Source organism: Caloenas nicobarica, chromosome 1, assembly GCF_036013445.1.
Source record: "Caloenas nicobarica isolate bCalNic1 chromosome 1, bCalNic1.hap1, whole genome shotgun sequence".
Taxonomy (NCBI): domain Eukaryota; kingdom Metazoa; phylum Chordata; class Aves; order Columbiformes; family Columbidae; genus Caloenas; species Caloenas nicobarica.
This window is the reverse complement of record NC_088245.1, coordinates 163211416-163236562: the sequence shown is the minus strand read 5'-3', so window position 1 is coordinate 163236562 and position 25147 is coordinate 163211416. Positions and strand designations below refer to the sequence as shown.

General features: G+C 39.7%; 1 protein-coding gene across 1 annotated transcript in view; it reads left to right on the top strand.

Moving 5' to 3' along the window:
- The first annotated feature begins 6050 nt into the window (after window positions 1–6050).
- The window catches only part of GPC5 (glypican 5), a 685893-nt gene continuing 666796 nt past the window's right edge, over window positions 6051–25147 (top strand). Inside the window, exons 1-2 of the mRNA XM_065655261.1 lie at window positions 6051–6210; window positions 22336–22497. Coding sequence (XP_065511333.1) covers window positions 6051–6210; window positions 22336–22497 — 322 coding nt within the window. The remainder of the gene's footprint in view (window positions 6211–22335; window positions 22498–25147) is intronic.

Genomic DNA, 25147 nt, shown 5'->3' with positions numbered 1-25147 from the left:
AAATGACAGAATGCTGGATTTAGTGCCAGCGAAGAAACATGCACCTGTAACTGTCTGGATTACATTGCATGAGTTGGGATCTTGGGCTCAGTTGAGAAGAGTTAAGAAGAAATAAGAAGTTGATTCCTAAGGGCAAAACTCAGTGCAGAATTAAATTTGAGAGCTGTGGCAGGATCATCTTCAGTTCTGTTCTGTGGGCAATAAACCACACTTTGAAAAACATGGGAGCTGAAAGAAAAAAACCCACCAACAAGGGTTATACCTCTCTGGATAAAGTTTTTGTATGGGTAGTGAAATTACACTATGGGCAAACGGTGTCTTCTGACTTCACTGTTCGGGCTTGCTGTATGTTAGGGTTGCAGGGACAAAAAGGAAGAAAGAACATAGACACCTTTTATCTTTGAGTATCTGTTTGCAAGACTATATGACTAGCAGACGTGGCATGCTACTGTTAGGTAGGGTCTGAAGTTCTGAAGGATGCTGTAACCTGGGCTTTATTGTCTTAGTGGAATGTCCTGAGAGGCGTATTTTTTTCACTTTTTTTACTGGTCTTTTAAGTAGAGAGTGAATGTGACTCTAGCTTGTTACTTACCTTGGAGCTTGTATAGGTAAGTATATTTACAAGGCAAAACCAAGACATTTGAGGTTGGTGTTTTTGGGGGGTTTCTTGGTGTGTGTGTTTTGTGGTTTGTGTGTGTGTTGTTTTGTGTTGTGTCGTTTTTTTTATTTTGAGGGGCTGCACCTTTTTGGATCTTTTGATGTCCCCCCACCTGCCTGGGGAAAAAAGACAGGAAGCTATAATAAAACCTGGTACACTACAAACACTTTTGTCTAGTTGCAGAAAGCTAGAATATTGAGTGTGTTCTGTTTAGGTGCAAGTCATGTGCTTTATACCTCTTAGGAATGCTTTTTAACATGTTTTGCCCACCAACAAAAACTAAGAAGCTGGGCATGAACTACAGAGGTAGAGTAAATGCTTCCCAAGTTGCAGGGGCATGAGGAATAGTAACCGAAGCTGTGAGTGATGCCATTTACAGTAGGAGTGTCTACACATGTGCATACTGACCTACCTGCTGACTTACTGAGGTGGTACCTGGTCCTCTTGGCAAGACCTCCTGGGCCATCCTTGTTATGACAAAGTAAAAGTATTGTAAACATCAGATATGGACTAAGGGAAATTGATTCACATCTCTAGGCATGATGAAACATGAGTTTGAGTTTATAAAATGTGAACAACTGTCCCTTTGTGGCATGTGGGGAAAAGAAGAGGTATCCCCCGTGTATTCTGTGTATTCTGAGATGACCAAAATTGTGTTGACCTTTTGTTGATGTTTCAAAGAATAATTTTTAAATATCTGCAGAAGTCTGGCTTTTTTAATACTGATGATGCTAAACTGAAACTCAAAGCGCATGTAGATTTCTTTCATTTGAGGATCAGTGTGCAGAACTGTACTTCTCCAGTTACACGACAGATTCTTCCTCTGTGTTACATGCTAGTAGTTTGTAGAAGCTGCTGCTTTGCAGCTGTCTCCCTTTACTGGGCATTCCCTCTTAGATGTGGGGGTTTTTTGTGTGTGTTTGTGTTTTTTTTAAATGATGTCTTAATGGTACAGGCTGGAGTTAACTATTCTGCAGGGAAGACAAGTGATACTAATGAAAAGATGACAAATTAAAAATGTTCACTCTAGAAAATCAGAGAAAGTCTCCATGGAAACAGTGTACCTCGCAGTAAGGAGAAGTACTTTTCAAAGTAAATGGCTGAGTGCTGAGCTATGCTTGAAGTATAAATTATGAAAGAAGGAAAACCTTTATGAAAATACATGTGCAATTACACTCTAGATGCAATACTCTGAAGCGAATACTTGGCATTACTGTAAAGAGCCGAAGCTCTTTCTGTGCAGGCGGGGTGCAGCGTTTGCCTCTGCAAAACCTTTTCTCTTTCACTTTACGGGACAAGGCAGCGATTGCAGAGCTCTGAGCAATGCAACTCGGGGTGGCGGGGAGAAGAGGACCCTTCCCCAGCATGGTGGGGGCGCTCACCCTGGCTGCGTCCCAGCGCCGCTTCCAGCAGGGGGCGGCAGAGCGCGGGGCGGCGCCCTCCGCTGCGGGCGGGACTCGGTGGTCAGCGGCAGCAAACCCCGGTGAGCGGCGTTTACAGGCGCGGTTCGCAGGTAGAGGCACGAGCGGTCACGCTTTTTTGGGTCTGCCAGCGTGTGTTTTCGTTGTGTGTTTTTTTTTTTGTTGTTGTTGTTTTGGGACAGGAGGGATGCTGCGGCCGTGCTGCACTGGGGGAAGCAGCGATTGAAGTTTAGACTGGAACACAGAATAACATCGGTTATGCACTTGGGGGTGGGAGTAGGCAATGCTGGTGGGCTATGATAGTCGTTTGTGGCCTGCAACTCCTTCCCCAGTGTTCTCTTTCTTCCGTCCCAACCTGAGGTCTCAGCTGACAACGCTTTGTAATTGCAAGCATGAAAAAAATAGCTGTTTTCTCATTCATATTTCATAAATATTTTCAGTTAAAACTCATATTTTTTTAAGAAGAAAAAAATACACTTTTTGAGAACTTATCTTCTAATACCAGTCAAACTTTTGCAATACTAATCTCAACTCTTTTAGTGCCATGGTTAATATACTCTTAGGTTAGTGAAATTTAGAGTTGTGTGTGAAGTTTTACTGGTCTCACTCTAAATTTATGGAGTCACTGATAACAATGTATGGTAATACCATGAAACCAAATGCTGTATAACTTTTAGCCCTAGTTTACTAGCTTAATTATGTCAACCTAAAATAAGAGGACATTTGGTTTGGTGTTTGTGTGTGGTGGTGGGTGTTTTTGTTTTGGTTTGTTGGGTTATTTTTCTGTTGTTTTGTGGTTTTCTTTTTTTTTTTTTTTTCCTCCTTTCCCTGCTGTAACTTCAGGGAGCTCCATTTGAATGCTAGGATCCCTGCTCTGTTCAAACCTGTATAAAAAAGCAAAAGGGTATTATCAGAATCAAGAGCTTAGCACGTATTAAATGAAATACCAGCAATAGATAGATGGAATTCACCACAGGGACTGGATGGGAACATACTAGTCAAAACAGCAGTCTGTGTTCTTAATTGAACACTTCCTTAATTGCCGTGATACATATAAAAATAATAAAAGACTCAAAGAAAGTTTTGAAGAATGACTTAGAAGAATGAAGCAGCATAATGGATGCTTGAACGACTTTCACATATATGAGACAAAGTAGGAGATAGTATGAAAGTATTTATTTGATCATTTCAGAAGGTGGAGATGGTGGCAAGTGCTGTAGTCATCTCAAAGTGGAAACACCCCTTTGCATCCTGAGACGGGAACAGCAAAAAAATGTGCAATTGAAGCCATGCGACTTGTGTTTGGCATGACAAAGAATGTGAGGAAAAGTGGATGTGGCCAGAACAAGTCAGATAAGTTGGTTTTGTAGCAGCTCTCTGAAAGAATACGAACAGGGAAGATGGCACAGCCAAATGAAGTGTTTTCAGTAGCTGGAAGATGACTGTTCAAAAGAGAATGTCATCTTATGTAGTTGAGCAGGAAACTTAGTTCTGTGTGCCAAAAATAATAGAAAGTTTCATTTTTAGCATGATGTGATCCAGATGGATTAATTGAAGGTGCAACCTCCTCTTACATTGCTCCTCTGTTTCAGGTAATATAGTGGTATTGTTCATGATAATTAAGAAAAGGAGACAAAGGGAGAATTTGTGGAAGTGGTATTCTTTAGTCTTTGTGAGCTGACAGCTAGGTATCCATGAGAAGCCACCAAGGGCACATGTCAAGGCTTTAAGGAAAGAGACAAGTCTGTAGTCAATGTTAATGTTCTCTCTCATCAAGTTCTTGTATGTATTCTCATGTTAAAATGAGACAAATCTCATTTTCTGTGTATAACTGCAAATATGCAGAAACCTTTTCCAGAATATTGGATTCATGCAACTTGTTAGCTAAAATATACATTTTAATGCTAAAATCAGGGAGGCTTCAAAGCATAAAACCTGCAAGAAAATTAATTTCAGTCTTGCAATTAAGACAAAGTTAATTATTTCCTTTACAGTCCTTATGCCAAAGTAATAAAAACAAGCAAACCTGAAACCAACCCCCCAAATCCCCCAACAAACAAAAAACCCCACCTTTTGCACTAAACTGGAATCTTCCTCATCTTGAAAGAGCTAGTTAAAACATGTATATTCAATTTCTCACCAAAAAGCTCCATTTTCCCTTAGCATGTAGGACTGGAGGACAGAGGTTTCTCTGAATTGCTACTAGTGGAAGATGGGAGGAAGTACCGATTCAACTTTAGAACCTCATGGCTTTGGGTTTTTCCAACTTGTTTGTTGCTGTTGGCAAACTTCTGTACAGTTGTGAGGTAGACGAGAAACTTACTTTTTAAAAGTAGCAATATTTGTTTGTATTTCTTAGCCTGTGATTATTTTTTTTCTCCTGTCTCCTAATACTTTGTTTTCACGTTTATTGTGAGTGCTCCACATCTTGTACTGGCTATTGAGGCTGGCATTTCATGATTCCCCAAACCTCCTCTACTATCTCAAGCTGTTGAATAAGATCCTATATTTTCTGGCTCCCGCATTCAGATTGTTTTCCCCAGTGATATTTTTCAATAGTTAAAAATAAGTGAGTGTTTTACTGACTGACAAGGAGTTCACTACCTACTACCAGCTTCCACGTGAAGTATTGCATTTTAAAAATTATTTCTACTTATTTATCTAAAACAAATGTTATTTGCAGTGGGATTCCCTGTTGTGTTTTCCCCATCTTTTTCCTCATGAGTGGCCTATAAAATGTCTTTTTCTGTAGTTTGCTTTATCAAGAAGATTGTAACCTGTCATCTGTGTTCACCCTATATCAACAGTATAAAACAGTAGAACAAATTCTGTTAAAAGACATTTTGGATAATATATCTTGGAACTTGCTGACAGAAAGAAGCTGCCAAGTCCAGGAGTATTGATGGTTCAAAAAAGGAAATAGTAGTCCTCTCTGCTTCTCACAAACTGTCACTCAGACTGGATAATGTTAATTTAATGGCCTTTTTTTATAGCTTTGTTCGGAAGAGAAATGGTTGATCTTTAGTGCAAGTTGTAATAACCGGTGTTTCAGTTTGTTGCCTGTATTCAAATGGATGCATAGAATAATTCACACTTAGAAATATTTTTGCAGTCTTGTGCTGAAATTGCTGCCACAGGTAAAAGATTTATTTTTAAGTGAAAGCTGGGATAAACTGGTGCTGTACAGTGCTGAACGACCACCAGCTGCTTCAAAACTGACAACATTTTCCGGCTATAAGGTGTGCTATTTAAATTTGTGCATGGAGGGAATTCTTAACTCTGACATCAAGGAAGCTATTTGGAAGATAACCTGATGAGTCCCAGCTGCTTCCTTGTCTGCTCTGACAGATGCCTTTGGCTTGTAAACATGAGAGAGTTTTGTAAACTGGTCCTTTGTCACTTTTGCCTGAGATAACTGAAACTTTTGAAGACCTCTTGAAGTTAGCTGAATTCTCGGAGACTTCTGTCGGAAAAGCAAAAATCTGGCATTTGAAGCCAAACTGAATTGTGTATGTTACTGCCTGCTTGTTAGGCTATTGCGAATAGTTCCTAAAAGCACTCCAAATTATTTTAAATATCTCTTTTTTGATGCTTGCTGGGGTTTATTGCTTACATACCAATGCGCTGCTTCCTTCCCCTGCAGGTTTCTCCTCCCCACCCCGCACCCCCAACACTCCGGCTAGTAGGTGGGGTCTCTTCCGCTCCCCAAACGGGCCGTGCCCGCCCCCAATCCCCGACGGGGCGGTGTGAAGCCACCGCGACACGGGCAGTGGGCAGCGCCCTCCCGCTGTCGCCCCCGGCGCCAGGGTGCCCCTCCTCGTGCGGGGGGAGCAGCGGGCGGGGGCCGGGCCGGGGGAGGGTCCGGCGGGGGCGGTACCGGCAGCCTCCCCCCCCCCGCCCCGCGGCGGCGGACACGGGCCCGGCCGGCTCGGGGGCGCCTGTGTCGCGGTCCCTGCGGCAGCGGGCGGGCCATGGGGGGGAAGAGTCTCAGCGTCCTCAGGCTCGGCGTCCTGCTCCTGGCCGCCGCCTCGGGGGATGCGGAGCCCCCGCCGAGCTGCGAGGGCGTCCGGAAAGTTTTCCAGCTGCGGCAGCTCGGCCCCCTGAGAGGCATCCCGGAGTCCCCGCGGGCAGGTGAGGGAAAACTTGCCGGGGACGGAAGGTCGCCGGGAGCGGCGGGGGCCGGGGGCTGCTCTGCCGGTGTGCGGGGACAGCGGGTTTGAATTTGGTGCCGCTGGTGGTGATTAGTGGCTGGTGCCGGCAGCGGGGCTGCAGCTCCGCTGGGCATCTCTTGTCACCCGCTGTCCGCGTCCTTGCGCCCGTCGCCGCGGCCGGGGAGCGTTCGGGCGGCCGGACCTGGCTCCGTAGCGACATCGGGGGTTGATGGGGTCGTTGTGGTGGAGGGGAGGATGTCTGACTCCTTCCTCGGGGTGTGGGCTCTGCAAAAATGGGAGCACCCCGACACCTGCCAAAAATCCCCTGGTGCCCATTTCCATGCCGTACGGGGTGCCGCGCAGAGGAGGGAGCCAATTTGAGCTGGGGGGTCACCCTGCTGTCAGCCGTCCGTGGGCAGGCACAGGTACGTCGGTGCCCGAGCAAACCCTGAAGGAAGGGGAAAGACACCGAACTGCGTCTTGGGCTGGTGGAGTTGCCGTTGTGTGAAATGAGAATGATTTGCACCACTGGAAGTAGTGGACCTGCACGTTTTGTCTACTGAACGTCTGCTTATAGATGTAACAATAAAATTCCTGGAAAGTAATGTCTTCCTGACAATTCGAGTACATCCTAACATTGATATCAACAAAGGAACTTTTTTAAAAGTGGATACTAAATGACGTGACAAAGTGTATATGTAATAACACCTTCTTAGATCTGGGGTTTTTTTTCAGACTTGTGAAAACCTCAATTGATTTCAGATGTGCTAATCACAAAACTAAAATGCAGATATTTTCATGGTCAGAGATTTTTTCTTTTTCCCCCCACACATCTGTAAAGTGTGTTTGTGTTTAGATGACAAGTTAACTAGAACATGTGAGTCAATGCTTTCCTGCCAGAAAATAATTTCTTCATGTAACAAAAGCTGAATTAACATTCTCCTCACTTTAAAATATCAATAGCCTCTTCCTTTTCTTTTTTTTTTTAATAGGATAGTCCGTGAGTTTTTTTGTTAGTTTTTACGAGCTGAGATAAGGCATACTATGTTTATTCCTAAAGGAATCACTTCAAAATACAGGTTTTTTTAAATGACTCTAATTTAAAACATAACGGATAATTCTAAACTTAAGACACTCAATATTGCATGTGCAGTTTACAAATCAAAGTACTATATTTAGGTTACCAGTACATTTGATGACAGATGTTGGGTTCTTACATTGTCCTTAGCTAAAGATGTTATTATTCTTTTCACTAAAAAGAAAATAAACACTTTAATTGGAAAGCATGATTAGACACTGTGTGAATGAAGATGTCTGGAAAGAGAAATCTGAGTCAAAGTCCTGTCAGTGATTTGCATTTTTTGGTGTTGATTTCTGTGAATAGCATCGGTATGAATGATATGGTATGAGTTTGTCTATATTCTTCTCATTCCGTAGGCTAATGTAACTATTACACTTTCTCTGCCATTGTAATTTATTTTGATACCATACATTCACTTATATAGCAGGGGTAGGGAGGAAACATGTCTCAAGAGGAAAAGAATATGGTGCCTTATAGTATGTTTCTTTTGCCCTGCTCTCTGATTTTTCTCCCTCCCCCTATAATATTTTTATAACACCACTCTCCTTTTCTTCTTTTGACTTTTCTGTATTTCCTGTTCCTGAATCAAAATCTGGCTTTGAATTATAAGAGTAATAAAATAATTCTTTTCTCCGCTGCTGGCCCTGCAAGCAGCGGTTGGCAGGAGGTGCGGTGCAGCTGTGTGCTCAGCAGCTTGTCACTCTCTGAAGGAATTACATGGCTGTGGGCAACCTGGGAAACACCAGCCCTCAAGGAGCTGAGGACAAGCATCAGAGTTCTTGCTCTGAGCAGCTTTGATTGCAGAGGTACATGAAACAAATACCTGCGAGCAATAAAATCTATTCAGAATTAGAGATGACAAGAAAATGGGGATTAAATGAGTATTTTAGAAGGTTTAGGTGTGATTAAAGGTATTCGTAGGCTGGAAACAGAATGTGAAGAGGAAAAAAATGTCACTTTTGCTACTGATCTATATTAAGCCTTCTTATGAGGCAAGAAGTGAAAAATATTTTAAAACCTTTTCTGATGGCACTTAGAAATGTGTTTGTGTGTAATACATACACATAAACACTTTATGTAGATGTCCACTTGTGAAAGCAGGTGTCCAATCTGCCCTTAACTCAGTTGCTTAAATGTAGGCATCTGGCACCATTTGAGTTTCCCTAAAGTCTCTGGAACATCCCCATGGAGCCAGCAGGTGCGATACCTCTGGGAGACTCAGGTTTTCCTAGAGCAGCAGGAGGTGGGATACTTGTGGCATCTCAGATGCTGCCTTGTGGGCAGCTGCTCTGCACAGTCAGTGCAGCCGGTGGCATCTGGGAGCTACTCAGCTATCAAATGGTAGGTGTTGACTTCAGACCAAGCTGTGTAGACCCTTTGCCTCTCTTGTATTGCTGACATTTCTTTATTTTAGTGGTCCCTTTGACCTAGCTTGTACAAGGACACCTTTGTTTAAATGTCTTAAGCTGAACCACACCTTTTACGTGGAGAAGGATCGCCAGCTGAAAGAGTGGGAATGTTAGTTGGTGTATGGATTTGTATACAGTGGAAGGCTACCTCTACAGTCAATAAAATTATAGGGAAGAAATTGGCTTATATAGGCCTTGTTTTCATTGTCTATATTAAAATAAAAGACTATAGCATTCACAATTGTCATTTTTTACTTTTCTTAGTGGTACTTAAAAACTAAGCAGCCTTATCTGCAGATCATGGAAATCATAATTCTGTTTCATTTCAGGTCTGCCATGTGTTCATATTTTGAAGATATGTTAGTTCAAAAAACCATGCATTATTTTATATAATTAGTTTTGCAGCGATTGTGTGTAGTTCATGCATCTTTAAAGAAGCAAAAATATCTGTTATCATATGCAAAAATGCCAGATATGTGCACAAAGGTGTTCTTTTGAATTCGTGTTATCATTCATGTAACACAGGATATCCTGGTGTTGAAACCAGCAACTAATAATCAAGACAAATGAATTTCTTTAACAAAACCAAGTTGTGTGGTTGTGGGTTTTTTTTGTTTGTGTTTTTGTTTTGTGGTGGTTGTGTTGTTGTTGTTTTTGTTTGTTTGGTTTTTGGTTTTTTGCGACCTCCCAGCAATGAAGAAACTTGGCTGTGCTCAGTATTTGTAGCAGTGATTTGTGAACTGTAGTACAGACTTATGCTCACCCCCATTGCATAGTATATTGAAACACTTTCATACTGATTTTTAGGTGTTAGTTGCAAAAATACTTCATTTTTTCTTGTGTGGTCTGTGCTACAAGTGCCGTGTTGTTGAGACTGTACAGAAAAGCCTCAATAATTAAAAATCCTAACAGACCCTTTTTGTTGTCTGGAGAATCAACCAACGTGCAAAGCATGAATTAAATATAAAAAGTCCTCAAAGTGTGTGTGTGGTGTTTTTTCTTTTTTTTTTTTTAAATTATTTTTGTAGATATATGCAACTTGGGTTATTTTAAAAAAACTAGTTGTCTGCAGAATGCTTTTTTTTAAACATATTTTTATTTTCTCTGCTTAATTTCTGGTTTTGTAACCTAAAAAACTTTATGGAAGAATTCTACTCTTATACCGCATATATGCTAGTAGAGCTAGAGCTTTTAGCTGATTTCAGTTGCTAATTTTTCAGACAGATTCTTGTTCTTTCTTCTTTTGTTTCCTTCTCTCAGAATATGTAGAACAGCAGAATGGGATGGACAGTAAACCAGTCACCCTTGCCTTCTTGACAAAGGGCTTCCGGTTGTTACATCAGTGAACAAACTGTCAGGCTTCTGGTTGCACCAAAAAGCTGAATTCCATGGCTTATTGAAAAACGTTAAGTTCGCTGGAACTGTAGAATCAAACAAACACTTCCTGATGAAGTGGAAAAAAGTGCTGGAGATATTTTTCTAAGTTCTCAACAGGGTTTTTTTTGGGGGGGGGGGGTGTTGTGTTGTTGTTTTTGTTTTGGTGGGTGTGGGTGTTTGGTGGGGTTTTTTTCCCCTCCCAAGAATCAATCTAGGTTTCTTTTCAGCGCGTTTAGGAGGTCATGTGTACAGTTACGAGAACAAGAAGCATAATAAAGAGTGAAGACTTTGTGATTGCAAAAGCTTTTGGATAGACAATTGTTATGGATATGGAATCGAATGAGCAAGACAAACTTTACTTGAAGGATGAGGTGATATCAGAAAAAGCTGGTGTGTAATACTCTTTTGTTAATTCAAGTTAAAATATTTTTGAGAATGCAGCTTAATTTAACAATGGAAGTCAGTTTAAAAGCCGGATCAGATTGCCTTTGAATTTTAATTTGGTTTTGTAATATGAGTTACATTCAGGTAATCTAGATTATTGTTCTGTTTGAAGTCTAATTGAGAAAATTTTTTTCTTCTTGATGGGTGCAGACAGTGGCACTCCTCGTTACTCTATTTGTCAAACTGACATTCAGATCTCCAGATAAAGTTTTAGGTGGAGACAAAAACTGAATTGCTCTGTCATATCATTTATTGATGTTCATTATATCATGTCTCTCTCTTTTTTTTTTTTTTTTTTTTTTTTTTTAAGGACCATTGTCTACAACATATTTTTGTGCGTGTGTGAACATACACTGTTGGTTCCTGAATGCGAGCACCTCTGGATCCACAAAAAGGTCACTGTGAAACAATTCTTAAAACATTTGGGGATTAAAAAAACAAAAAATGAGCTCAACTACATAGCAGTTTTCCCACTTCTATCTGCCATATTTCAGTGTCCATGCTGCTAAATAGAGGGCAGAAGACCAACTCCTGGTTCTTGTGCAGAGTGGAACAGATTGGCTCACGTCTACATTGTTGTAGAAGGGACTGACTGTCCTCACTTGATAGTGTTTGCTCTTGAGTCTTCTCTATGTCCAGTATAATGCTCTTGTAATGCCAAGGCACTATGAATTTTTGGCGTTCCCTTTCCCTGCAAGTCAAACAATCTTAAAAAAAAGGACAGCTTTTTTGCAGGCAGCGAGTGTGGTGTAACATGACTGCACGTTACGTGGGTGCATGGAGGGATGTCTATACCTCGCTAGGGTGCCTGCTGGTAGGATGATGGTCTTAAAGGATGTTACGAAAGAGCCAGACCTTTACTGCAGTGTTGCCTGTGGTATCCTCTGAAAGCAATTTGAAGAACGCACCATCTCTAGAAGGGCAGCTGGACGCTGCATTGAGAGAAGTCCTGGTGCCATCTGAGCAGAGTCACAGAAAGAGGTGAGGTGATAGTTCAACAGTGTGGACAGTCAAGGCCAGGGGCCTGAGGCTGAGCCCTGCCTCTTTTATTTAGCAATGCTGAAGTATTTTACAGCAATCGTAATGTTGGCGATTAATGCTGAGTCTGGAGTGGTGGTTGTAACAAAAATAACTTAATAGATATTAGAGGGCAAGCATGAGAAGGACTCATGTCTGATACAGGTTGCAAATCCATTTTGTGATAAACCATTGGTTTGAACAACTGTTTTCAGGCACTGCTTATCATGACAATCTTAGGTCAGGTCTGGGATTTTTTAGACTCTGGATTTGATCTCGTGGAAGTATTTGTCTAAGTAGACAGGCAGAAATTTACCACACATCTGGTATTTTCTCTTCTTGGCAATTTACATCCTCATCCTGTCAGCACTTGTTTATCTCAAGGTACTGAAAATATGGAGGTGTATGGTTGAGACCATGAACGAAAGTTTGAAATCAGTTCCAGATCTTCTAGAAACAGGTAAACCTAAACCCGAGAATAGTTACATTTTATTATTGTTGAACTGCCTTTTCTGCACTTATATAGATTGTTTTCAGTTGTAGAACTTTTCCTATACTGTAACTGTTTATGTTAATAAACATTTATTATAGCCTGAGTTACTTCACTTCTTGCTGTCTTGTGGTTTTGTCTAAAAATAGATTGCAGTGTAGAGCCTTCAGAATTTGGTACTGAAAAGAGCCAATATTCCTTATTGGAGCAGAAAATGTTTTCTTACTGTATTTCAAAATAATTGGTTATCGACAAAACAATTCTTCTAGAAGATAGGATGACTTTTTAGATGTGAAAACACAGAAAATAAGTGGTGTTTGTTTTGTTTTTTTAACATTTGCCGTACTGAAATTTAATAACCTGTTTCACTTGCTGGTTTACATATTCTCTTTTGAAACATTATCCGTAAGCTGTTGCTTGTTCTGTAGCTCAATAAAGAAACAACTACAAAGCCACTCTGTGGATTCTGAGCAACCACTCCATTCTTAGTCAGTTCGGTTCATTTCCATGTTGTATTTGGTTACTTCTTCCTGACCAGTGAAAGCAGCTGTGTTTAATGAACTGGAACAGAAGTAGATCAATATAATGTTCTTTATATGTACGTGATTAGCAGTCTTAAAGTATAAAAAAAAGTTCCCTTAGGGTTGGGAATGATATCCGTGTTAATAAGATGCTGCTTAAAAATTTTTTATCATAAAATCAAGGGAATAAAAGAATATTGAAGAGTCAGCTGAAACCATAAACAAATATTCATTATTATTTTAGAGTTTTGCTCTAAGTCTAAATGTCGAAGCTATTCTAAAGCCCATCATAAGCCTAGAAAAAATTTCATATTAGCTCCCGCTTTACAAGAGGCAAAGTGCAGAAGATTTGAAAGCTAAGTAGTGCCTAACATTTGTTTAAAATATTAAGCACACTTTGGGTAATAGAGCTAATCTTTAAGTTATTTAATTTTAATACTAAACAAGTATTAGGTATGTCTGTACCTATATATATATATGGAATTGCACGTGAGCAGATGACATGTGTATTATTTGTTAATAACTAAAATGTAGTTGTTGAGAGGTCATACATAGTAGAAAAATTGCCCAAAGGTTTTGTGCAAGATCTGCTTTTCTGAAATTAATAGGAAAAAGGAGATAATTTGCTTCTAAGAAATAAAGCTGTTTACTTGTGAAAGAGACATATCAAATCAGTAGGAGAATGAGAAATAATGGAAGTTCTAATTTTTCCGTGGTTTAACAACTCAGTGATACACTTCTGATTGTGAAATCATGGTTTATTATACAACAATGCCATTGACTAAAATGATGCTATATGCAACACAATATTATTTGCATTTGAGGCAACCTGATAATAACACTTCATCAGGTTTTCTCTCATAAATCTTCAGTTCCAAGCAGAGAGAGGAGATTTATATGTAGTTACTATCTGCTAAGATTTGGAGGGTAAGGTAGGTCATCTTATATACACATTAGTGAGGTGTTTTTTTACTGTTTTTAAATACTAGCCATCTGTTGCTGCACAGTGATCACTAAAGCTGTTTCATCATCTCAAGTTATTCCAGCTGTGTCTTTCAGGCATGTGCAGAACTCCAGCTTTGCCTGTTTGTTTCCTGGTGTTAAGGATGTTATAGGAACTGCCAAATCCAGCAGGTGCTGCTCCTGGAAATTCCTCCTGGCTGCTTAAGCCCTGCTGGGTACACTCTGAGAGTTCACTGGTGACGGTTGCTAGCGAAAACACTCTCTTCCTTTCCAAATTACAAGCACACGAATGTCAGTGTTATGGCCTTCCAGTCTAATAACCATTCCCCTTAACTGCTGTGCCAGTCACCTCCTGCTCTCTGCTCCATCAGGTTGGTCCAGCTTAATGTTCGCTAGCGAACAGATATGTGCACCCGCTCACTAGTCTCACAAGCTCCTCCACTGCTGAAGATCCCTTGAATATTAGCGTGGGCTCTGTTTCCCCAATACCCGGACTCTGGGCCCTGTAAAATGTGAATGCTTTCATGTTGTTAGTAAAACAAAATGGTGTATGTTACAACTGAGGGTGGCGTCAGGAAAACGTGGCATTCTTTTTTCTCTCTTTTTGTTCTGCACTAGGAATAGACTTGAGTTAAATGTAGTGACCTTACTGTGATAAATGTGTTCCGAAATGAAGGTCAAAAAGAAGAAAAATGAGTTTTGATCAGGAAATCTAGAGCCTAAAGCCAATCAGGAAGATATACAGTTTAACACTTCACATTTTCAGAGAAGGGGCTTGAGGTAGAAGCATGATATCTGTGTGTGTATTTAACATCAATGACTTTAATTGATGCAAGAAGCTAAACAACTGTGGCACTTTCCTCTTTTTAACATCAGTGAATTAATCTTCACTACAATAACAACTAAACCATAGTGTACAGTAGTCCTGAAATTACACGAGGAGAGAGGGGAAATAGAGAGGCTGTGTGAAAATTGCTTGGCAGGACCCACTTCATCCACTGGCTGGTGTCTCCCCCAGCTCCCTCGCAGCCTGTGTGGGTAAATCTTCCTATTCCTGTGCTGGAGGAGAACATCAAGTGCCTGGAGCTCAGTATGGAGCTGATACATGGCCAGTACCCCTGTGGGGACCCAGTGTCTGGGAAGTGCTGCAGCATCCCACAGCTAAGATGTGCCCAGACCCACGCAAAGCCCAGACCAATAACCACCTAACAGAATTTGTACTTCATGAAGAAATCACAAATGAAATTATCATGCGATCCCATCACCACCGTGGTGCTGCCAAGGTTAAAATTCAGGAGCCCTTTTTCTCTACTGTTGTGCTCTGATTACTGTGCATTGCCCTTGTGCAGACAACTCCAAAGCAGAAAAAAAGAGCAGCAGAAACATAAGTTATGAATTATCAGCTTCAAGTGGGCACTCTGCATGCTTTGAAGAGTTGCTTCATTAGTTGGGTTTTAGTTGTGTTGTCTGTCTTGTGTTGTGGCTGCTGTCATACTTTTCCCTGAGGGGCAACATGCCAAAAATTTTACTCTGGCTCTTCAGTAACAGTTGAGGCAATTTAGCGAACTGCCGAATCATATGGCTGATTCCCCCTACACCCGCAAAAAACCCAAACAAATCAAAACCAACCGACCCCCTCCCCCCCAAATCAAACAAAAAACCAACACAGAAGAGAAAAAAAAGCAGAGGATGTTTAAAGATGTCATAAACCAAACCAAAACCAAAAAACCCAAAGGCATTGTCCACGCTTTATTTGGGTCAAACTTAACTCCAGCCAAGTACAAACCTCGCTTCTTCATTTAACAAACCAATGACATATGTCATAGAGAAGGGCAGAATAGTTGTTTGTAGTACTTTGAATACCATGGAAACACTTCTGTGATGCTCTAAAAGAGATATACTTGATATTTCAGACTAGTATTTAAGATCATAGACCTCGTTCAAAGCTATGGTAAATAAAGACTGTGATCGATCTCTGCCTATGTGCCCCTAGAGAACAGCTAGAAAATATAAGTTCTTGTTGATGATGTTAATGCAAGTGTTTAATTTTATTTTTTTAATTATCCTTGTGATTCTTAATGCTTTTCACTTCAACTATACTAAAATAGCTAACCTAGCCTTGAAAACCAGATTTGAGTGTATTCATTATGTTCCACCTATATTAATTTATCCTCCTCTTTGTCATTTAATTCTAGTTCAAACTACTGCCGTGTTTCATATTTTGTCAGATTTGTTGGGGTCTTATATTGTACTTAAAATTTTTGGAGGTTAAGAAGAAAATAAGCATAGTTAGGAATATTAAAGTATGAAATGAAGAAAGATGAAAATTACTGAGAATTGTTCTAGAAAATATTTGTAATTTATAGGTAAATAGGTAATTATATTAAATATAAAGTATAAAAAAATAATTATAATTAAATTATATAATTACAATTAAAACTATAAACTATAAAAATTAGGTAATTATATTAAATATTTATAAAAGAGAGATACATGAGATGAGTGGATTTGGGTTCCTAGGCTGCTTTGTGAAATTGGAAGCAAGGAGCATGTTGAGAATGATTGCTTCCAGGGCCTGGTAGAGTACAAGGGTTTGGAAACCAAAGCCTTTGTGAGGAGTCTCAAAGCTAATGGTAAACTGGAGCACGTTGCAGGAAGAGTGGAGAGACCTTTTTCAGAATAATATGGGAGCAATGGGTTATATTCTGTATATCTCTTAATGAAATAATTTGTTTAGTGTTTTTGTCCCCATAAAACTGAGGCAGCTTTGAGGAAAAGCCAAACTCCAGGTTGCTCCGAGTTAGCTTCTGTGTCAGTCTCTTGAGTAGGTGCTGAGCATGTTTCTTGACAAAGATGGGCTTTGGGCAAGGTCAGATGTTAATTTCAACACATATCACATAGTAAAATTTCTAATAACCCAAGAGGTTTCAGCAACATAGGAGTTCATAATTTAATCCAGATGTTTGTCTGATTAGATATATTGATGAAATGATGAATTTGTGCCTAGCTATTCAGCTTGTATTTCTTGAGGCCATCTTAGAGGACAAAAATATTATCTTAATAGGATATTTCCATTGTAGAGTCCCAATTCAGCTGTACTTAAATTAATGGATTTGTTAGTTACCAAATGCAAGTTTGAGCAGCCGTATTAATATAATGACGTACCAGACACCTCAAAATCCATGCATGAGGGTTAAAAATTTCTCTGTCCTAGATTTGTAATATCACGGATTGACTTCTGCCCCCTCCGCCCGTCCCCCCCACACTCTTTTCTTCATAAGCCATGCTGACTAGAAACTTCTTTATGAAGATAAAAGACTTTCCTGGAACAGCAGAATTGGAGTTTCAGCAAAAAAACAAGTACTGCAAAGAACTGTAAAACTGCTTGGTTTGTCAATGTGAGACCAATAGACAAACACTAATAGATCAGGTTACACGACTAATTCTTTCTGAGCTTTCTGCTGATTTGTTTGAAGGTTAAAGAGAAATCGTATGCAGAAATAACTTTTAAAAATACAGAATCTATTTTAAAATAAGCAAACATAAATAAAACTTTTCCTTTTCAGAAGAGAACCTAAAGAACATATATAGGGGAATAAAGAATACAGTACGTCTGAAATTGGTATGGTATTGAAATGTGTCCAAACAACTTAATAACGTGGTTCCTCTCTTTTTCAGTGTCTATTACATGACTAGACAGCTGCCTGCCTTTTTTCTACCATAGTGAGTTGTTTTTCATTACAACCAGAAGGTAATATTCAGTAACCAAAAAGGAAAAAAGGCCATTGTAATGTAATACTGTAAATATCGCTATCAGTATAAACACTATTTCTTAGGTGTATTGCTGCTGGCATACTTCAGACTATACCTTGGCTTATCTCATACTGTGATATTCTTTGAGAATTAAAAAAAATGGGAGAAAGAGAACCATGTGTCGAACCTGTGGATAGACCTTTCTGGTGTGACAAGTAAATATTGCTGCAGGCTTATTTATCCTTCCTTTAAATTGTTTGTAGGTGGGTGGTATATTAGTTCAGTTTGCTGCTTGCTGTTTTAACAATATGCTATTTTCAAAGTCTCATTTACTGCAGCTAATATTTAAATTAATTAGTATTCAATATGACAGCAAATATATCTAATCACGAACGAGAGGAATTAAAAAGTTTAATAGAAAGTTGCAGTGTTTTATTTCCTTAAATAATGTCAATTTAAACATGTTTTGTATTAGGGTAATTGTACCTGAAGGTGTATGTGTTTTATACACATGCAGCATAAGTCAACCCTGGAACAGGTAGGATTAACATAGCTTTAATCCTTACATTTCTTTATTTAAATCATGCACTACTAATCTGGTCTCTTGACCCATTCCCTTGACTAACCTACTATCTCTTTCCAGGTCTAAAATTTGCCGAAGCCATTACCAGTGCCTTGAAAAAAAAATTTCAACTTTTAAACAACTGTCATAGTAGCTACAGCTATAGGTTGCAGAAAAACAAATTTTCATGTAGTTCAGGTTCCATTTTTGCCTAAGTCCTACACATGGCGAGTCTTAAGCACAAGCATCTGCAGTGGTTGCTTGGGGTCCTATGACTTGATCTGTTCCCACTGCTGCTCATTCCCAACTTTTATTGTGTTTTAGCTTCTTTGCAGCAATTTCCCCCTGCACAGAGGCCTGTATCCAGAGTAGCTCATCTGCATTACAGAATCACAGAATGGTTGGGGTTGGAAGGGACCTCTGGAGATCATCCAGTCCAACCCACCTGCTAAAGGAGGTACACCTAGATTGCACAGGAATGTGTCCAGGCAGGTCTTGAATGTCTCCAGAGAAGGAGACTCCACAACCTCTCTGGGCAGCCTGTTCCAGTGCTCTGGCACCCTCCAAGTAAAGAAGTTTTTCCTTATATTCAGGTGGAACCTCCTGTGCTTCAGTCTGTGCCCGTTGCCCCTCATCCTATCGTTGGGCACCACTGAAAAGAGTCTGGTCCCATCCTCTTGATTCCCACCCTTGAGATATTTATAAAGATTGATGAGATTGCCTCTCAGCCTTCTCTTCTCCAGGCTGAACAGACCCAGCTCTCTCAGTGTCTCCTCATAAGAAGGATGCTCCAGACCCCTGATCATCTTCATAGCCCGCAGCTGGACTCCCTCCAGTAGTTCCTTATTCTTCTTAAACTAGGGAGCCCAGAACTGGACACTACTACAGATGCAGCCTCACCAGGGCAGAGTAGAGGGGAAGGATAACCTCCCTCAACCCGCTGGTCGCCCTCTTCATAATGCACCTCAGGATACCATTGGCCTTCTTGACCACAAGGGCACATCGCTGACTCATGGTCAACCTGTTGTCGACCAGAACTCCCAAGTTCTTCTGTGCAGTGCTGTTTTCCAGCAGGTCCGCCCCTGACATGTGCTGGTGCCTGGGGTTATTCCTTCCCAGGTGCAGGACCGTACGGTTGTCCTTGTTGAACTTATACCGCTCTTACATGATGTAGCGGTTTCTACATCTGCTTTGTTTTATCCTTGGCTGTGATTTGGACTATTGCAGGATACGCCATTATTTTGTAAGGAAAGGTACAATGAGAGAAGTCTTCAGTATTTTGGGAGTGGGGTGGTGATGTCTAGGACCGGGAATGTGGGAATTCTGTAGGAAGGACAGGATGGTCAGCAGTGCAGGGTCCTCAGCTTGGAGAGCTGGTATGGACTGGGAGGCTGGACGCAGTGGGGTCAAAGGATTGAAATGTGGCTTGGGGAAGCATGGGGTGTGCAGGAGGAGATGGAGGAGAGTGAGGCTGTATAGAGATGTTTACGTGGTTTCTGAGGTTGTAGAGCACTGGTGAACTCTCTTTCTTTCAATGTTCGTAAGAAAATTATTTTTAAGATGATTATTAATGTTGCTCAAAGGGAAACAACTTTGTTTTTGGCTGACTCTGATACTAAGCATTTTCTTTGGCTTGCATAACATAAATACTGGAGTAGTTAATAAATAGATAATTTAATAGACCATCTTAATATTTCAGCATTATTTTCATTCTTCTGACTTGGAATGTTGGAGGATGAAATATATTGAGTTTTCACATGACAAGAGATTTGTAAATGTAGCTGGCCGGGAGACCTTAGTTTGTAAACCGTAAAAAAATTACATACTGAAGAACATGGAAATTCTATTTTTAAATAAATGATGAAGATAAATAACCTTCAAAACCATCAAGCTGTATGAGGAAAAAGATACCTTGTAGCAATAGTATAACACTTAAGAAATAAAATTTCTTAATACTTGCAGAAGTTCAGTGATTTGTACCTGCGTTAGAATAATGTTTTAACTTTTTCTTGTGATAGTGAAGGGTTTCAGCTTCCGGGACTGTTGTTTGTAGGTGTACTAATCACTGTGTGTTGAACTTCTACTGGAAATCACTTCAAGGAGATTTACAGGGATATCACTTGCTTAGTTCATTTTCACATCCAGAGGTTATGTTCTTACTTTTGCATGCTACCATGAAGGCAATCTCAGATTTATGAATTCTGTGTGGTAGTAAGTAGGATTTTTTTAGTAGTATGTGCTACTTTTCCTTTAACGTGGCATTTACTTCTGCTCATGTCTGTGGAATGGATTTATTTCAAGGTACACATTCTTATCATGGGCATTAAACTGTTCTTGCATATATGTAGTCAAATGCTTGTCTTTGTAAATATAAAGGAGTTATATCAATTCCTTGGTAGCACTTCTCACCAAAATGAATTAGTTTTGTCTGAAAGCCTACATCATATCACCTAAAGCATGAAGCAGAAAAGATCCTTTAAGAATTAAGAGAAATTTTGTAGCATTTACCACTGAAAGTTCAAATATATCTTCCTTCCACGCCTGCTTTTCGATGGAGGGACCAGGAATTTTGAAGATGGAAACCACTGATGCCAGAAGAAAATGTTCAGCAAATCCGAGACCATATTATCTGCAATTAGCAAGGGAAATTTGTATTTTTGTCATGGGAATCAAGTTACTTTTGTGTAGTACTGTAGATATAAGTGTTCATCCAGGGCTCGAATAACTTTTTTGTGTGTGGTGTGTTGTTTTTTTGTGTGTGTGTGTGCGTGGTCTGGTGGTTGGTTTGTTTGTTTGTTTGTTTTGGTTCATTTGTTTGTTTCATTTTTGTGGCCCTTATCATTTATGTATTTCATTCTGGTATTGTGGTTTTCTAAATGTGATTTCTAAGGAATCTTCTGGATCGTTTCTACCTGTCTAAATATGACACAGTGGGTTCCTACTTCATGATTTGGGTTGCTGTAAGTAATAACATTTTTTTTTCCCCACTGTGTAGCTGAAGTTAATTTACAGGGGTGGGAGTCCCTTCATTAAGATCGCTTCAACCAACACATGGATAAAGGGACATAAGTTTGATATAATGAATTTAAACACTTTGCCATTCTTCCAGAATGCTCTGGTCCAGCCGTCAGTAGCTTTACTTTTCTGTTTTAGCTTTCTGGAATATTTTATTTAAAACATATAATTTATGTAAGATAATTAATGGAATATTTAGAGTGCAAAATGTGTAAGTCCTCCTTTTCCCCATAACTATGGTCATACTACCTTAGAATGATTTACTGGAGAAAAATAGGGGAAAAAAAAAAATGAAAGATTTAAAAGGGATGTTAAATCTTGTGAATTTAGTGGTAGGAAATTAAAGCTTGAGTACAAAGAGGTGGTGTAAGAGCTGAAAGCAAATATAGAGGCAAGGGCAATGTGGATTTAAGTTTTGACTTTTTAACTTCTTACTTTTTTTTCTTCTGATCATGATCTTACCTTTTTACCTATTATGAAGAAAGAATAGTGCATACGTGCACAACCCCAGAAGTTGAATTTAGTCCACAGAGCAGATAAGAAAAGTTTCTCACTATATTTGGTAGAAATCTTGTGATAACTGTGAGCGAAACAGCGTATCTGAGAACAAAATTTGGATTGGACAGTGAAATATCGTATTAATATGATTTAAATTATCACACCTTTCTTCTTTCATTAAATGTTTGTTTCCTCATTTTAGAAAGCCTTGTTTACATACCGCGCGAAAAAGACTTTAAATATATGATAACAATGCATTAAAGTATTTTTATGCTTGATTATGCTCCAGTTATTAAAAAAAAATGAAACGGACAATTGTTATAACAGTACTGAATTGCCCCTCTTGAATTTCAACATGCCCAAAATTTGAAAAGATACTCTTTTCTGTTAATATTTCCCAACCTGTTAATGAAGGAGTGAATTGGCATGACAGGTACATGGGAATGTTAGACGTTACAGAGAAACACAGTAAGAGAGATTAGACTGGAATTCAGGACTGCTCCATATAAAAGTTAATGTGAGAATATTAATTATAAACTCATCAGGAATGGGCTTTCCACTGATGTATTTGTACTATTTAGCAGTAGTTAGCTCTCTCCAGTCCAGGATTTACAGAAGAACAAGAATGCCAGCCATGAGCCGGCCCAGCAGTGCAGTAGTCTGCGTGATGTACAATGCGTATTCCATGTATTTTACCAACATTAGTTAGCATTATTCACAGCTGGAATAAGATTATAGTGTCAGTGAAATTATATTATGTGACATAAATTGACTGTAGTAAGTGTACTCTTCCCACAGAATTTTAGTTAGTATCTCCTTCTATTTTTTGTTTACCAAAACCAGATGTCTGTAAAGCTTTGGGTATTTCTGTTATGTGTCTATTCCTATGTTTAAAAAAATGTAACTGTTTTCTGTGTATTTGTGTATTGCATACTCCTCTTTCATAGCAATCAATGTAATTATCTCTTTCTCTAGGGGCTGATCTCCAGGTTTGTACTTCTAAAAAACCGACATGCTGTACTAAGAAGATGGAAGATAGATATCAGACTGCAGCAAAGCAAGATATACAGCAAGTGCTTCAAGCATCAAGCGCTACATTAAAATTTTTAATATCTCATAATGCAGCTGCCTTTCAAGGTAAGGCTTTCTGCTTTTTGTTTCCAAATTTGTTCATGCTTTTCGTCTTTGATTAGTTTATGCATATAATAGAAGTTTTCTGTTAATTTTTAGTTTCTCCCTATGCTTTTATGCTTTCAAAGGAGTATTAAATCATGCGAGTGATTAGAAACTGTATTGCTTTTGGAATAACTGTTTTAGTAAGATGCTTTGATTTAAATTGTAAACCAAGAATTTGGTGTTCCTCTTGAACTGCTTTAGTTTGGACAATACTAAAATGCAAAATTATTGCCTGGAATGCTACGAAAGACAGATTTTTGTTACTCTGGTATTTCTGCCCACCATGTTTTTTGTCTTGTTCTAATAGAAATACCTGGGTAGTTTGGTTTTGAGGTTCAGTTTTTAGATCTAGAGGTTGAGCGACAGTTGTTCCAATGCCCAATAGGAAGCTGTCTGATAAATTAATAGTTTGGGCTGGTGGTGGAATTGCCTGTTTGCACTTTCTCAGCATACTATTCAGTTTTATCTGAATTAATAAGGCATAAGTTACTGCAGAAATTGATTAGGAGCTGAGAAGATGTGAGAAATAGTGGCAATATGAAGTTGTATGTGATAGAAAGGGTTATGCGGTTCACATTTGTTGAGGACAAAGCCTTACAGTCTTGTCATTTGTCTGTTAATGTGTGCTTATGGCCTCAATGACTGCCTGGTTGGACAGGATAAGATGGTAACTTCGTACCAGCTTAGGAAGTTGTCCTTCATGGTGGCTCTGTTGTTTTTAACCTATGAAGCTAAAATGATTAGCAGAACAAAAACAGCTGCCTACAGTCATAAAATGGGCAGCAAAGCTGACTCCGGGGTCCTAAAGCCTTCTCTTTTTGAAATTTGGGCTGTCTAATGCTGAAAACAAGTTGCAATTGTCCCCTGCCTTCTGGGAGTATTGTCATTTAGCCTGCCTAACACAGCTGTCAATCGGTGTCATGATCAGGAGATCATTGATAAAATGTGCAAAGAAATCTCTCCCTCCCTGTCTTCTACCTTTGCTCGTCCTTCTAACTTTTGTATATTAGCGCTCTTTTTTTTTGACCGTAACAGTATAATATGTTGTATTGCTTTGCTGACCTTGGGCTGTAGCCTCTGTAGAGGTCAGGAACCAACTCTGGGTTCCCTCTAAGTGAGGACTCTACTCTCTGCCTCGGTGTTTTAACATCTCTTCCTTTCCCTCACCTATAGAAAAACAAAAGAAAACAACAATGCACTAACCCCCCGCTTAGGTATTCAGATAACATACTTTTGCAATCCCAAGATTTCTTAGTCTTCACAAAAATGGGGTTTAAGTGACATTTAAGTGAATTTAAGTGAAATCAGGACCCAGAAACTACATTTCTGTTGCATTTACATCCTGAGGGGCTCAGTCAGTGGTGTATTTTCAGAGTGTGTGCAGTGTACATCTCTCCCGTAGCTGAGTTCTCCCTGAAAGACAGGGATACACACGTGCCTTCGAGGAGAAATGGTTGTGCTTTCCTCGAGTACTATCTGAGCAACTATTCAAAATGAGGGTTCTGGGCCCTTCTCAGCTTGTAAAGATTCAAATTGTATCGCCTGCCGGTCCAGGAGGGTGCCCTGAACACCAATTTAAAGGCTTGCGTGGGGCAGATGCACTTTTCATTTTACAGTGTAGAATGGAATTATAAAAACACTGACCCAAAGAAGGGAGTCTGTCTCTGTAGCCTAGTAGTGATATGTCCTCTCTATAGAAGGATGGTTTCAGGACTGCTAGAGAATTATAGTTTTTCATTTTTTTGGCGAAACACCTGTGAGCAGTTCTTGTGCAAGAGCACAAGCCATCCTTCCCACTTATGTAGCTCAACATTAATTACTTCTCCCACTGGCTTTCTTTCATCATTTGCTTTTAAACAAATACTTTTCAAAGCATATACTTTAACATATATCATTGCAGTCTACAGCTTCCTCACAGGGGAGGAGGAGGGGCAGGCGCTGATCTCTTCTCTTTAGTGACCAATGACAGAACCCAAAGGGATGGCAGGAAGATGTGCCAGGGGAGGTTTAGGCTGGACATGAGGAAAAGGTTCTTCCCCCAGAGGGTGGTGGAGCACTGGAACAGGCTCCCCAGGGAGGCGTCACGGCCCCAAGCCTGACAGTGTTCAAGAAGAGACTGGACAAGCCCTCAGACACATGGTGTGACCTGTGGGGTTGTCCTGTGCAGGGACAGGAGCTGGACTCGAATATCCTTGTGGGTCCCTTCTAACTCAGGACATTCTATGATTCTATGATATATGTATTATATACCTTATATACTTCATATATTTCTTAACTACATGCTTTAGTACTTTTGTCTTAAAATTCCTTTTACATTAAGAAGTATAATTGAGAGGGAAGATTCTGTGGATTATGCTAATATTTAAATTTAAAACCTTGTTTAACCTCGAATTAGTTATTTGTGGAAAAACATGCTGTTGAACATACCACTAATTTTTGAAGAATTGCTACCATTGGTGACTAAAATTCAAACTAAATTATTTCAGATTCAGAAACCATTAAAAAGTGCTGCTGATGTTTTTTAGGTTTTGTACTCTAGGAACATAATAAGACATTAAACCTTGTCTGAATGCAGTTTTGGCCCTGCTTTGAGCAGGACTTTTGGACTGGA